This window comes from Ochlerotatus camptorhynchus, unplaced genomic scaffold (assembly GCF_037179485.1).
Source record: "Ochlerotatus camptorhynchus isolate MF236.1 unplaced genomic scaffold, CSIRO-AGI_Acam_v1.1 ptg000074l, whole genome shotgun sequence".
Taxonomy (NCBI): Eukaryota; Metazoa; Arthropoda; class Insecta; order Diptera; family Culicidae; genus Ochlerotatus; species Ochlerotatus camptorhynchus.
In genome coordinates, this window is record NW_027040564.1 from 156,964 (window position 1) to 173,354 (window position 16,391).

The 16,391-nt window shown below is 37.8% G+C and overlaps 2 protein-coding genes across 3 annotated transcripts in view; both read right to left on the bottom strand.

Annotated features, from left to right (window-relative positions):
• Positions 1 to 11,823, bottom strand: part of LOC135697567 (medium-chain specific acyl-CoA dehydrogenase, mitochondrial-like) — a 31,702-nt gene extending 19,879 nt beyond the window's left edge. Inside the window, exons 1-2 of one of the 2 annotated variants that reach the window (XM_065217336.1) lie at positions 11,818 to 11,823; positions 93 to 109 (exon numbers count right to left, since the gene is read on the bottom strand). In XM_065217336.1, coding sequence (XP_065073408.1) covers positions 93 to 109; position 11,818 — 18 coding nt within the window. In that variant the 5' untranslated portion in view covers positions 11,819 to 11,823. Of the gene's footprint in view, positions 1 to 92; positions 175 to 11,817 lie in introns of those variants that run through there. The other variant, XM_065217335.1, reaches the window with a different exon arrangement.
• Positions 11,824 to 14,566: 2,743 nt separating this feature from the next.
• On the bottom strand, positions 14,567 to 15,196 carry LOC135697552 (uncharacterized). Its single transcript, XM_065217313.1, has 3 exons — positions 15,058 to 15,196; positions 14,732 to 15,001; positions 14,567 to 14,661 (listed from the first exon to the last, which is right to left on the bottom strand). Exons 1-3 carry the CDS (start codon positions 15,194 to 15,196, stop codon positions 14,567 to 14,569), a joined length of 504 nt encoding a protein of 167 aa, XP_065073385.1.
• Between the last annotated feature and the right edge of the window lie 1,195 nt (positions 15,197 to 16,391).

Genomic DNA, 16,391 nt, shown 5'->3' on the forward strand with positions numbered 1-16,391 from the left:
CAAAGTCCGCGAGATCACTGTCTACGTGTAGTGACACTTCACCGCACTCCCTAGTGTGGCAGATTTAACTTTCCTTCTATTATCTAACTTACCTGGGACAGAGCAGCCATTCTCACGCAATCGGTAATACAAATATTTAACAAGAAATGTGTGGAAAAACACCAACAAGTATTTACTAAATATATGCTAACTGTTAGTACGTTTATTTTTTGTAAATCACTACGTAATCACCGGAGTACGACCTACTCGAGCAAAGTGTTACCAATGAATGAATGCTGTGAGCGAAACGATAGCTTGTTCACTGGGAATTGTGTTCGTGTGTAACATAGTTGGTTACTTGACGGCAATTACTGTTACTGTTAGCGAATTCGTTTATTATCGGGGTTAACACCAGTTCCAACCCAGTGCGAAACCGAACTTTTTGTCAGTGTGAACCTCAACCTGAGCTAGGTTTTAAAAACAAACGAGCAAACTGACGTTTGTCAGAAAACAAGCAGACCCAATCTTGATACCCGATCCAGGTTGGAACTGAATAATAAACGAATTCGCTATGTATATTGTTGAAAACTATATAGACGTACGCAGATGCTTGGGTGAACCCCGGTGCTCGATACTGCGAGTGTAGAATGGATCGCACACAATCAAGCTCGAGATGGTTGGTAAATTTTCTAAAGGGTCTGCTTTGTTGTGTGAGGGTTTGCTTGGTTGGACATATAGATGGCAATAGTGTGGAAATTGTGTTCAAGAAATTCTTATTGGATAGCCTATAAAAGTGATTAAGGTGTTTCCTTGTAATTAATTTTCTTATTCGCATTTTCATGAGCACATATCTCAAGATTCACGAGGTTTATAAATCTGTAAATTTCAGACATTTCTTGCTCCTCCGCAGCGAACAGCAAGTAGTAGTTATAACTGCGTGCATTCACAAGAACCTTAATATTATGACTTGTGAAATTGCGAAGTGTAAAGCGTAAATGGACAGTACAAGAAATCGCCTTAAAATAGCAAAATCAAAAAATGCCACCAGATACCAACATTCGAAACAAGTTTTCAATCTAGTCCAGAAATCACTAAATAAGTATTCATCTTCACAAAATATCGTAAAAAAATGTTTTGTGAAGGTCAGGATATGGGTTCTTCAGGTTACATAAACATAAGATTAATTTAAACCGTACTTACAACTTGCATCATTTAAAACAGCCTAAAATATAAGAGGTTTTCCAAAAATGTCTGCTTTAACATTGAAACGTTTCAAAACTATGCATGATTTTTAAAATATTTAATATAATATATGTGTGTAAGGAACATTTTTGACGTAGAACTACGTCTTTGTCGGCTATACTGGGGTGCAAATCAAAAAATATGTGTGGTGAAATAGTGTTAGGTTTTGAACGCTTGTAACTTTGTCATTTATAGATGAAATTAAAATCCAAATACGCCAATCGATAGCATATTACATTACAAACCAGCTGAAATAAATATTTTTCTAATTTTCCATAATAAAACTTTTGAAAAATATTCAAATGATAATTTTATCACTGTTTTCATGAAATAAGCGTTTTTTTCCAAACCCAGTCATCATAATCGAGTACCACTTGGTTGCACATCGTTCTGAAAAAAATATAAAACAGCGCTGCTGTCGCGCTTTTGCTCATTACCGCTTGGGACGGCGTCAGGAGCAAGTCAGTGGTTAAAGGTGACTTGGGTCTCGTTCAACTAAGGGGCTGTTGATTAACTACGAGGGGGAAGAGAGGTGGGAAAGAATCCTAAAAAATTTGTCTCCGTAGTTAATGAACAGCCCCTAATACGAAACGCGGGAAAGCTATTTATGCAAAACTTATTTATGATGTTTCCTATAAAAACATTTAACAGGTGGAGAACCTGTATACGAGCTTTTGCTCTGACTTTGAAATTCAATAGCTGAATCCCCTAATTTTCAATTAATGTTGTACTAAACACCTACTTATTGGACACCAAACGTTTAATTTGAGAAAAGTCACAGTATTTTATTTTGCAATCATTCTACGAACACGCTGTAAAGTACATAATGATGATGCATGGTAATTTTATGTTAGGGAGTACATAGAGGTGCTTAAGCCCCGTATGATCGTTATACCGTTATACCCTTCCTCCCCTACTTCGTTGACATATGAACCAAAATTTTGTTCAATATTTAAAGTACCGTCTTCTGACAGGTAAAACAACTGCCTGTTGCGTTATCATAAAATGCAATCTTCACTTTCTTCTCTGCTTCAGAAAACTAATTTAATGATGAAGCTACTGAAAACTGAACAAATTCTATCTGAGCTTCCTCCTGAGGTTAAAGTTCACATCTATGGAGACTTTAATCAACGCCATGCTGACTTCATTCTGGACTCTGAAAATGAATGTATCTTACTCCCAGTCGTTGGGGATAATGAAACATTGCAGTTCATTTTTGACAAAACTGCTAATTTAGGACTGAACCAAATTAACCACATCAAAAATCAACAAAATTGCTATTTGGACTTTTTACTAACGAATATTTATGAAGATTTCTGTGTGACCGAATCATTAAACCCATTGTGGAAAAACGAAGCGTTTCACACAGCAATTGAATATTCTTTATTTGTACACGAATACCAAAGACCCAACGACTGCGAATACGAGGAAGTCTTTGAATACAAATTAGCAGACTACGAAAAAATCAAACATAAATTAAACAGCGTCAATTGGCAAATAATTCTAAGGAATGAAGGAAATGTCGAAACTGCTGTAGACATCTTCTACCAAATTTTATCAGGAATAATTTTGGAAGAAATACCTTTGAAGAAAAAAAGACACTACAGAAGCACAAAAAATCCAGTCTGGTATAACAGACAAATAAAAAACTTAAAAAATCGAAAACAGAAAGCACATAAACATTACAAAAAACACAATAATAGTGAAAATTTGGCTATCTATTTGGACTTATGCGATCAACTAGATTTAGCCATCAGTAATGCATTTGAAGAATTTAATTCAAAAACTGAACTTGAAATAAAGTCCTGCCCAAAGAACTTCTTTAATTACGTAAAAACCAAATTAAAATCTGACAATTTTCCATCAATAATGCATCTTGACGAACGTGTCGGGGATAGCTCGGAAAAAAATTGTAAGCTTTTTGCAATTTTTTTTCAAGAAATCTATACGACATTTTCCGATGAAGATCGCGACCGCGATTATTTTGCATTTCATCCAGAATTTTCAAGGGACATTGGCGTCAATCAACTTCAAGTGCAGGATATTTTGCAGGCTTTAAAGAATTTAGACGCCTCAAAAGGTCCTGGACCTGACGGAATTCCTCCAGTATTTTTAAAAAGTCTAGCAATGGAACTCACTGCTCCATTGTTTTGGCTTTTTAATATGTCACTGGAATCCGGAACCTTCCCAAAAATATGGAAAAGCTCATTTTTAGTACCTATTTTTAAATCTGGCCGAAAATCTGACGTACGTAATTATCGTGGAATAGCCATTATCTCTTGCATTCCAAAGCTTTTCGAGGCAATTGTAAATGAAAAATTATTTCTTCAAACCAAAAATAGAATTACTGACATGCAACACGGCTTCTTTAAAGGACGGTCGACCTCGACAAATTTACTTGAATTTATAGACTATTCATTAAATGCAATGGATAATGGAAACCACGTAGAAGCTCTCTATACAGACTTTAGCAAGGCATTTGACCGAATTGACATACCAATGCTTCTTTTCAAATTGAAAAAAATTGGAATTGAGCCAGGACTCCTGAAATGGCTTGAATCATATTTAACTAACCGCCAACAAATAATTAAATTCAACGGAAAGAAATCGACCCCAATTCAAGTCACCTCAGGAGTCCCGCAAGGCTCTCATCTGGGACCTCTTCTTTTTATTCTGTACGTAAACGACATTTCCTTCATTCTCAAAAAAATAAAATTGCTAATCTATGCCGACGACATGAAGCTCTTTTTGGAAATAAAAAATGATGAAGACATCAATATATTCCAGAGTGAAATACACATATTCTACACATGGTGTGAAAAAAGCCTATTAGAACTGAATGTAAAAAAATGCAACTTAATATCATTTAGCAGAAAAAGAACACCATCAAACATTTCAATTGCATTAGGAAATCAGAATGTAGAAAAATGTGAAAGAGTCAGGGATTTAGGGATTATCTTAGACTCCAAACTAACTTTCATAGACCATTACAATACAATTATTCACAGGGCAAATAACATGCTAGGCTTTATCAAGCGCTTTTGCTATAACTTTCAGGACCCATACACAATTAAAACACTATATATTGCCTATGTGAGGTCAATACTGGAATATTGCAGCATTGTATGGTCTCCATTTTCAATCACGCACGAAGAAAGATTAGAATCAGTACAAAAGCAATTTCTATTATATGCCCTTCGTAAATTAGGTTGGACATCATTTCCTCTTCCATCATATGAAGCACGCTGCATGCTTATAAACATACAAACATTAAAAGAGCGTCGTGAATATGCAATGGTTTCGTTTGTAAACGATATCGTTTCGCAGCGCATTAACTCAGCAGAACTTTTATCAAAATTAAATTTTTATGTACCTACTCGACAACTCAGAAATCGAAATTTATTTACCGTAACCCATCATCGCACAAATTATGCAAAATTTGGGCCATTAAATCGCATGATGGCGTCTTACAATCAATACTGCGAAACCATTGACTTTTCAATGTCTCGGCATAAACTAAAACAATATTTTAACTCCATACGGAATCATAACTCGTAGGAAGTAAAAATATAATAGCTGACAATATATTTTTTAATATTCTTAAGAAAAACAAATTTGTATATGTATTTGTACTAGTCTACATCGGTTGATGAAATAAATAAATAAATAAATAAATAAATAAATAAATAAATAAATAAATAAAAAATAATGTATTTTTTGGCAATTGTTTTATCCCACAACATGTATGGCGTTTTTGTGTACTATACTGATATAATGTGCCAATCAGTTCAGATTTATGAAAAATCGTACAATAAGACAATTACCGATGGAAATTGGCAAGATTTTGAATGAAAAATGCTGTTATTTGCGTTGTGAAAAATTGTTATTCTGATGTAAACAAACGGTTTGGTTGACGTTTCTTCTCGAACTCGCGTGGCGCACTCTACGTTGGTGGTGCATTAAAAAGGCGTATTCACACACAAGATATCCGGAAGATCATAACCATTAAGGCACTTTTCTAATTTTCCATTTTTGTCAACAAAAATATTCCTGAACACCAGCAGGATCTTTTCAAAACATTACAGAATTAAATTTTTCAACTTTAGATTAAGTTTTGCAGCATCTCAGATGAATCAATTTATCAGGAAAAGTAAAAAAGTGTTCCGCTTCCTATGTCTCAAGGCAAACATTTATGCTCACAACACTCTTTTTGACGTTCTCTTATTCAAAACCAGAGGTTGAATCGATCGTTTAGTTTCTATTAAAAATGCCTATAGTGTTAGTTCCTATTGTAGTCGATGTCAATGTCAAATTTAGTGTACATTGATCACAGCAAAATAACTCAACATTGATCAACCCAAGATAGTTATGAAGGGGAAATTCTGTTAATTCTCAACCATTACATTAAATTTAAATACATTATCTTATGCGTAAGATGAACCGTGGTCCGATTATGCTAACATGAATTGTCGCGAGCTTTGAACCATAACCGAAACATTGAAATACTTGAAAAATTTAAGATAAAGTATAATAATCAAAAATGCATGACATACATCAATTTTGCGTAGTTCTACGTCATACCATAGAGGTAACTCTAAGACCACTGGGTCCCGAAGAAAATCATTATTATTTTTGGCTCACTCAGTACCAGAACAACGGTCCCAAGCAGTCCCAAGCTATTTCACTCACCCCTGCATGTTCTGCATGAATCCACACACCCCTGATGTTATCTGTCAAACTTTCATAGCGAATCAAAACAAACATAGTGTAGTAATAGAATTTCAACTAGTATGGGGTACGCTATAGAAGTACTTGGGACCAATAGGCTACTCAAGCAGTGAATCAATTTAAAATCGTTAGTTTCCACCCCCTGGTCATACTGCGGTCGTGTCTACGGCACAACCCTTCTTTTCTTCTCACTTTTCTTCTTTTTGCTCTTCTTTCATCTCTCTCAGTCCTAACGCAGTATGACCGGGGGGTCGTCAGATGTATTTCACGCGTAGCATCATACTCCACCCGTTGAGTCTATCGGATCAACAGTTGGTAGAAAACAGATCTTCGATACAGCTCTTTGCGACGTGTCGGTATTCTCCAGTTTTTTGTGCGGATCGTAACCACTCGCACTATTTCATCTTTTTTTATATATATAATGCGTTTATTTTCACAGGCTCATTTGCCATATCTTTGCTGAGCCGATATTCATTGTTAAGATTACAAAATTACTTAAAATTAACGTTAGTAAAGCGGGGGCCGATTATTCGCGGCTATCTCGAGGTTAGGAGTAACAAATTGTAACAAACGGATTGCAGGGTAGGGATTGAGAACACAAGGTTTGGAGTGCAATGTGCTCTTGATCTCAAACTAAGCGACATACTGATGAAAAAGACAGACATGGGGGTACACCGATGGGAAGCTAACAACTTGGGAGAACACAAGATGACACTAACTACTAAATCCTCAGATCTATTCGTTTTAAAAACACATAAATTGAATTGTTGTAGTCGAGATCTCGACTCGCCAAGATGTCTCTAACGGGCAGTAAGGGTTGTTTTCCTCGGGCCCTGAGGGATGCGGATAACTCGGATCTAGCTAAACAATTGAGGGTGCATGACCGAAGCACGTGGTCGATCTCATGATAACCATTACCACAAGTGCACAAATTGCTGCCTGCGAGCCCGATTCGAAAGAAATGCGAATCTAACGAGCAGTGATTGGACATGACCCAAGTAACCAAAAGTTCCGCATTAAACGATTAAAATCACTTCCAAGTTCCGTAAAGTTCAAATAAAGTTCCAACAGAACTTTCAAGTTCCATAAAGTTCAAATAAAGTTCCAACAGAACTTTCAAGTTCCATAAAGTTCGAATAAAGTCCCGACAGAACTTTCAAGTTCCATAAAGTTCAAATAAAGTTCGACAGAACTTTCAAGCCACATGAAGCAATCCGCACAAGTCTTTATTAGTAACAAAATTTAATGTACGTAAAAATGAAATGATCAGTGGCCCAAATAAATCACAATTCTTATATTTATGCAGTGCATCAACATTCTATCCAAACCAGGGGGAACGACACTTCAAGATTATCCCATTTTTACCCAAACCTCTCATAAAATTTTCAACGTGCACAAAATTTCAATCAATCCTATCTATTCTTTCTATTCCCAACTTATCTCTTCTGCATGCACACAAATTGTCAAGCAAGCCGTGCAGTTTTTCGAAATTTTCAGGTAGACCGCGAAGCACTCTGTCAGTTACTGTCAGTTTTCAACAATCTCCACAACAAACACCACGTATGTCAGTTGGCCATAATCGGTCGCGGGGGCAAACACATCAAGTGCACCACGGAAAAGACGGCAACGCACATCCATTTCCCGGACTCAAACCGATCGAATTCGACGGATAAGAGCCCGGGTGTCTCTTTGTTGTAGCATGGAAGTTGCCAAACAGGCACGAAGCAACTGTTGATTTCGTTTGAACAGCTGATTCTAGGCCCAGGAAAAGCATCACCAATTAAACCCCCTACGATAAACAGGTGGAAAAAGAATTCAGGTCATTTTTTCCACTCGGCCCGCTGCTGTTGGTCAAGGGTTCGGAGAAGAAAGAGCTAATGGCGAAGGAAAACACTCACCGGCTAATGGAGTTTCTGTTCGAGAATATTGCGAATCAAAATCCGTCAGCTGGGAATAATAGCCGGATCCTAGTGATCCATCGCCACCACCCGTTCCTTCTACAGTACGGTTTCGACCTATTCGGTACGAAATCGTTTTCTGCACTTGAGCTGTGAGCTTTGGTTAATATTGTTGGGCGGTGACCATTGATTACGTAACGATAAAATAAATATGTTCGACCCCCCCCCCCCCTTTGGATCAAAACGTAACACTGAAAATGGTCCCCCTCTATTTATCCCGTGACGCTCTAAAAGCCATATTTTTTTTTTTATTTCGTTATGCCTTTTTTATTTTTAGGTAATGATATTATTAATTTTCAAAATAAAAACAAAATATCAGCGTACCTGCTTTTCAAAAGTTTAAGTTTAACAATTTAAAATTCATCAAGGTGTTGTGTTTCGTATTCAAGTCAGTCAGCTGGCACTGAAAACTCCAACAGTAGGCGGGACAACAGCTTACTACACGGATAGAAATCTCCTTATACCTTTTGGCAAATTTCTATTATTGATTATTCATAAAATGTATAAGTCAACTAATAAGCAGACGCCTTGCAAAAAGTTAATGAAGATCATGTGTCAAATGAAATGTATAAGCGGTCACACATACCTTTTATGCATTCTTATAGGACCTATGTGGTTTGTCTTATGGAATGTAAAAGGCTGATGTTTGGCAAAAATGTATAAGTGAAACACATGAATAAAATAATTGATTTTCGTTTCGTGTATATTATATCTCAGATGACGCAGTGGTTCGTGCTGGGGCTCTCACGCAGACTGGGTTTAATTCTTCAAACAGCTCCAATTCTACTACTAATGCTGATAAATCACATAATAAACACATTAATACCTGCCTTTAGAAATAACTTTCATAATAGTGCGAACTAAATATAGAAATATTGTAGAGGACACAAAACCTTTTTTAATTTATTTTCTAAAAGTTCCGTTCAAGTTCCGCCAGAAGCTGCTTAGAATGCTCTTCAATTATGATGCCGGAACTTTCAAGTTCTTATAACGACTTAAAAATGAGGCTGCTTAGAATTAAATAGACCACCACCAACCAAGCTGCTTAAGCCACAAGTAGCCTTTAATCAGAACTTTTGGTTACTTGGGCTCTTGCTCAGTATTTGCCTTAATGAGAAAGTCGTCGATATAACTGTTGTCTCCAATGACCCTGGCTGTGTCGGAATTGCACTCACTGGTACGATGTCCGCGTCGTAGGCAATTGAAGCAAAGACAGTGAGGCTTTGGAAAATGTCACACTTGTAGATCAGGTGATCACCACTGCAGCAGAAACATGCATCTTTGGACTGGCTGAATTAAATTTTAAATATTTTTGTACGGAATTCCTCCCTTGAGAAGTTTTCTGTTAGGGTTTCCCGAGCAAAGTCCAGCATCAAAATGACAGCAAATTGAAATCAAGTTTTGATTTGAACATCAAACTGAAATCCTAATTTGTTTTCAGTTTATGTAATTGATAAATGCTCTTCAAAAGTATGTTGTTGCGGGTTTGTTTTCATTACCTTAGCATAACATCAAATTGAATACTTGTTTTGTTATCAACAGGAAAAATTGATATCAAATTGAGTTTTCAGTTTGCTCTCACTGATAGTTTCAGTTTTCAATGGGATGTCACAGGAAGATTTTTTTGCTCTCAATCATTAGCAATCATTACCAGCGAAATCACAACATCAAATTTAGATTTCAATTTGATCTCAGACTTTGCTCGGGTTACCTTTCAGCTTCGTTGGAACGGGTAGTCGCGGTTCATTGTAGCCTTTCTTTTTCTGCAGAATGCGACCACGCTCTCGCAGGAAATCAACCATATCAGCATGCATAGATAGCTCATCTACTGGGACCACTGGGGGCTGCGATTCCCACAGCTCCCTAGTTTCCTTATCAAACCGTTTGGAAATTACATTGACCAGGATCATTTCCGAAAGTCCTCCTACAGGTAGCTATTGATTCTTCAAAGCGTCAACATGCTATCGAGGTATCAGGTATCGAGTAAGTTCCGCAATTCATTGCCGTTCTCACTCGTCATCTTGGGGAGGTTGAGTAGAGCATCTATGTGAGTGTCAACTATGAGTCGCTCGTCTTCATAGGTGTCCTCTAGCATCTTCCATGCCGAATCGTAATCATTGTTGTTGATTACGTCTTGGTCAATCTTACCAGCAGCGTTTCCAAGAAGGCATTTCTTCAAGTAGTAATGTTTTATCGCCGGGCTCTCATCAGGGTAACGGTTCGTTATGGTATTGAACATATACTTAAAAGAGTACCAATTCTGCTGCGGCACAAAAACGGGCACCAAAGCATTCAATTTTCTTCGCCGTCTGTCCTCTTCTGCTGCATTCCACTTTTCTATTTTCGTTTGAACTTGCACAAACAGCTCGTTGTGCAGTTCTTCGTTTCGGAAGTAGTCTCCTGAATTCGTCACGCTGATAATATTATGAGGTTCCACAAACATTTACGGATTCTTATACTAAAAAAGAACGTTGAGCAAGACTTCGTTCAAGGATATTTTGGAGAACCCGAAATACTTTGTCATAACAACTATACACTGCCGTTATACGCATAAGTGTCCCACGGTACATAAGAGTTGCATAGAACATGGGACAGTTATGCGTATAACGGCAGTACACTGCAGTTCATGAGTTGTATTTTGGATACACAGAGGGGTCAGCCTCGTCGTAGTGGTTAACATCAACACATATCACGCTATAGTCACGAGTTCACATCTCATCCCCGGACATGTCACGAATGATTCAACAGTTGAAACTCTTGGACCCCGGAAGATGCTGCACCGTCTCAGAAGGGAACGTGTCTTAGTCCCTGGCTGTTGGTCCCAGCCGGTCGGCAACCAATGGTGGGGGAATTTAAGGTCTCTTTTTCTCCCGGGTCTCAGGGTGTTGGTGAGGATTTGAGAGTGTTTTCGGATGCGGAAAGCCCTAAAGCAAAGCAAAGCCACTAAAAAGGCAAATTAGAGATTTACTGAACTTTATTCCGGTCCTTTTATGAATGGTGGAGGCAGGGCTTTGACGGGATGCTCTCCAGATACACTGGTCGAGATGTCAGGATAAAGGTTGGTGATCGCTGTAAGTAGCCGACAGGCTGGTAAACCGGGGCACGCACTCGAGAACGCAATTGGGCCACTGGAAGTAGCCACTGATGGTGAAAAGTTGATGTTCATCGGACAGCGATCGCTTTCCAGAGGGCTAATATATAGGACCCCTTCCTTGTAGACACGTGTCCGATCGACAAATAGGCCACTCGATCTACGAGTAACTTCGGATGGTACTAAAGTGGAGGCTTAGCACTATCGGGGGTTACTTCTTCACGTGGTTGAACGATGATAGGCCACCCGGTCAACCTGACCGGTGACGAAAGTCCGGTGTGATTCCGACGACTGACTGGGTCCCCGTCACTGTTGAAATTCCTCGGAAGGGATGAATACCGTCTGGTTGGTGGGTAACGACCAGAGATGCCAGATCTACAGACATGTCTGGGAATTTACAGACTTTTATTTTTTTCAGAGACATTTTTTTCGTTACAGACATTTACAGACTTCTTAGTTTTTTCACAGATGTAAATATCTGTAATGACTTTTGTAATCAAGGGAAAATTTTAAAATTTATTTGGTTACACTGTTTTACACCTTTAATCAAATTACACGAGCGATGCATTTTGCAACACACATTAGAAATCCGCGATCGGGAAAAAATCAATAGAAATCCATGGGTATCTGAAACACATCTTCTGGAACTTGTTCCACTCAAATTGGTCAAGCCATCTCTGCGAAAATTGAGTGAGCTACACTCATACAAACTTACATACATACATATATACACACATACAGAAACATTTTCTGATCCCGTTGAGATGAGTCTATTGGTATATGCCATCCGTCTCTCCGGGTCTTCGAACGAAATTGTGTTTTTCAAGTGATATCATAGCCTTTCGGCACACCTTGGTGTACAAGAAAGGCAAAAAGGTTGGTAACAGCAAATTGTGTTATATTTAACCAAGTTTTTCTCCCCCAGGTGTGTAATTATTTTGCAAAATGTAATGAATGTTGCTTGATATATCTTATTTTAAAACTGTATTTGTAAAATCGTTACAACAGTGTTAGTATTAAGCGCCAATTAATCATACTTGGCTTCGTTGTACAGTACTCTACATTTCTCGATGATCTTTATTTCGATATTCCTTCTTATCTGAATCGTTGCAGCAACTCTGATCTTGATTCATCAACACTTTTTGAGCACGATGTGTTAAGAATCGTATTAATTGTCTATTTCTATTATATTTAGGTGGTGGAAAGTAGAATCTTTCACTAAGATGTGCTCGTTCCCTCGCTGCTGGCATGCAACAGGACCAGTACTAAGTAACTAATGTATTTCCACACTACATGGCATATGAGATCGACGCAAATTAAAGTTTAAATTACTAAAATTGGGAATCGCACCACAAAATAACATGAACACTAATATGTCAAATGAAATTTAAGTGATTTATCATAAAGAACTCATGTAAATGCATGAATGTTATGTGAAAGTCAGATAGATAAAATTGGTTTTGTAATGGAAAAATGTAGTGTGCATTCCCAATGGCAACTACATGAAACCTTTTTTCCGTGTAATAATTTATAATGTACACTGAAAAAAGTTTTCACTTACTTTTATTAGGAACGCACATCTTATTTTTCCAATATAAAAAATAATGATTTTAATCTGAATATCACACAACATAAGAAATTCTATGTGTGTAATCATATAGATTTCATTGGACACATAACGTTCATGTGATTTAATGGTACAATTTCCTATTATAGGATCACATGAAAGTTATGTGAAATTCACATGGATATTTTCCACTGGTTTTATGATTTATTTTATGAGTGTACATCGAGATGATGCTCATATTAGAAAACAAATTCCTGTTAAATCTCATAAAATTTTACTAAGTCTATGAGTTAACTACGTTTTCAAGAATATGAGCAGTGTTGGCAAAATCATCAATCAAATAATATTTTTCCGCTCTCAATATCACGCGTGTGGATCAAAATAGCTCGAGCTCGAAGGAGCCACTCCACCAATGATATATCCGAGGTTAATCTAGCTCCACGCGGCGAAGAATTATCTTCGGTCTTGGAGGGGTGCACGCCGTCAGCCCAGGAACTCGGGTCAAATTGCTCGACCAGAGGTTTACTTTTTTGAGGTGTGAGCCGGTATCGGAGCTAGATAGGTGATCATGTAACTTTTGATCTTCCGAATTTTGAAAAACTGGGTACTATCACGACTCGATCGTATGATCCTTGCTTTGCCACTCAGATTCCCTATTGTCCTCGTAGCACAGTTTCTCTTCCGCTGTCTCATTGCCACCAACATTACGCAGTGGTCCTTTTGCACCCACTCATCATTCTTGCGTTCAAATTAACCGTTAACTAACTGAACAAATTTAATTTCCCTACCTTTCCACATCGGGTAAACAAAAATACAACTGCTACCATTCGGTAACAGAGTTTTAAAGTGACCAAAAAATGCACAGAAACTGTCTCGGGAACGCCTAGTTTGTAGAGCATCAAGATCTGAACTCAAGGATGATTTGAAAAATCAAAGATATTTTGGTAATACAAATGTAAATCTTGAATAACATGATGAGGTCCCACCAAGCTATACGGATTCGTATTATAAATTATGACATCATGAAAGACTTGGTTAAGCCTGTAGAACTTCGAGATCAAAGAGACATCTTCAACGGATGAGTCTGGTAAAGGAGATGATCTACCCGATTCGTACCTTCGTCAAAATTGTCCTTGCTCGCTTTGTACTTTCTATGTAAAATTTTCAAACTACCGTACTATAACGGAACTATCAACTCTATACTTTCATCTCCTCATCTATGGTATAACATGTCCACTTTAAGTTTGATATTTGACGTTAAGCATCTTCAACAATGATGGTATAGTTTCTTGATGCGATCCAACTTGATTGAATTTTTGATGCAGTCCTCTCGTCATTTTTTGAGATCCAGATCGTTCTCCACGTCTTAGTTGAATATTTCAATGCGGTTGATAGGTCGATAATCCTGATCACGGCACAATATGACTCGTCCAATGGTGAGGCCCCTACGTTATATTGTTGTGAGATCAACACCCTGTCTTCCCAAAATATCAAATACCACAAAGGCTTGAAATTCGGACACTTAGTGAACATATCTGAACACTTTTAAAAGTTGATGATCTATACCTTCTTTATTCAAAATAGCACGTAAATTTAATCATGGTCTCTTAGTATCGTTCAGAATCATCACACATATTTAATATGTTGCAAATTAGACATAATTTTGAACATAAAATTAAACTAAAAAACCGTCTGATACGAACCAGTGAACCGAATACGGTACCTACAAAATGAATAAATGTCTCTTAATCTAGCATCCCTAATCCCAATTCATACTTAACGATCATTTAACAAATCAATCCAACGTGTGAGTTTTCCATGATCAGTGTTATTCAAATGAAAATGATTTGAAACATAAAGAACATTAACTTACTCGAATGTTATTTGTAAAAGGTTTATCACAGACTGAGTTAACGTTCAGCATAATATAATTTAAAACATAGCACAAATGAACACTATCACAGCCTTGTTGAAACACGTAAATAAGTGGCCACAATCACCTCAATACATCTCCTCGTTTCTACTATTTTCCTGTGCTCTATGCTTCACATAGCGCTGAACACCATTGAGAATCCATACCTCCAAACCGCAGATTGCTGTAGAATGAGTCAATATTTCCCAGAATTAATTTCCATTCCTGGAAAACCTTATGAATACAGCTCTCACCTGCCATGGTCATGAGTAGTATGGTTGCGATATTTTCGGCCCTCGCCACATTTGGTCTAGTATCTCCGTTGATTTGGCTGATCCTCAGTGCAACACTTTCGTACGTCCACCGTACCGTCAGGATCAAGCTCCGGGTAAGCATAAATACCCGGCAGATATGAATGTAACCCGGAATGGTCTCATCGATTCCTATTTTCACGAAAATGGCAAAAGTTATCGACATCGCACAGATCATCATATTGATTGCCATGGATAGAAGGTTTGTCGTTCCTGAAAGAAACACAATCATTGCAATTTTTTTTCAAGAACTACATGAAACAACTTACCATTTTCACAAAAATAGTCCACACAAATGCTTTCATTCTTGACAAGATTTTTGAAAAAGTATACAGCACCAACCGTCGATGCGAGCAACCACACCACAGCGTATGCGAATCCGATTCTACGGAATGAATTTACATCCATTCCCAAAGCGCGCGCGGCCCCGAGCAGTGGTGCTGGATACAAGTGAGTGAACGGCGTGATATCCATGAGATGAATGAAGGCCGGTGCGATGGTGAAGATCTCTTTTCTGCTACTCGAGCGTGAATGTGGGATTGTTAGACTCAGGCGGGAAGCCCTATCAACTGTGAGGGTTGAAGCAAAGTTGCACCCTTGGGTGTTGGGTTTTCATCTCGAAGGTGGAAACACACAGTTGATGGTTTTATTCGATTTGAAAGAAATTTTGATTGAGTTCTTACTTCCCTTTAACGCTGCTTCGATACATTTGAAGTCCATACATTGTAACTAGGGGCTGCTCATAAACCACGTAGAGACTTGGGAACGCGGGATGACGTGGATTTGTGATTGTCTACGGTCCATTAAAATTTAAAAAAAAAAAAAGAATGAGGGTTGCCTACGTCTCCGAATGAGAAATATATATTTCATATACTGAATAAAGGTAGAATCAGATCAGTTTTGACAGTGTTAGTAAAATATCAAATATTTAGATTGATGCCTGTGTTCCTGTGCCTTACCTAACTGGGAATGTGGGGAAATAGGAATTGGGCCTGGGCTTCTCAAATGGCTCGAACCTTATCTAACTGATCGTCAACTAATAGTTAGATTCAAAGGCAAGAAATCAAATCTTATTCAACTCACTTCAGGATTACCCCAAAGGTCTCATTTAGGCCCTCTGTTGTTTAAATTATTTTTCAAATTTGGATAGGAGCTTTTTTCGAGACAATGAACATTTTGTAAACCATCATAAAAACGAAAACCTTAATTGGGTAGTGTGCATGGGTAGATGTGCCGGAGTCCGGGAAAAGTCGCGGAATATCTTCGAAATTACGATGAATTTTAGGATTGAAAATAGATGATTAATTTATTTATATTTACTGCCAAATCCAAAATATCCGCAATTGTTGTAGTTCCATGTATAAATGCAGGGTTGGTAGCAATCACCAGCGATCACAATCACTGTCGTCTTTTCCTTGACAAAGACAACAGTGACCATTTTTATTTACTACAAATTTTTCACTCATGTTTACAAATTTACTATTTTTTTTTCTTTTACTCACACTTGATGTGGTCGGTCGTTGATGATCTTCAGGGTTGGCGTGTAGCTTTTGTGATATATCGGCCACCGGCCGGGGAAAGCTGGATTCTGATGCAACTATGA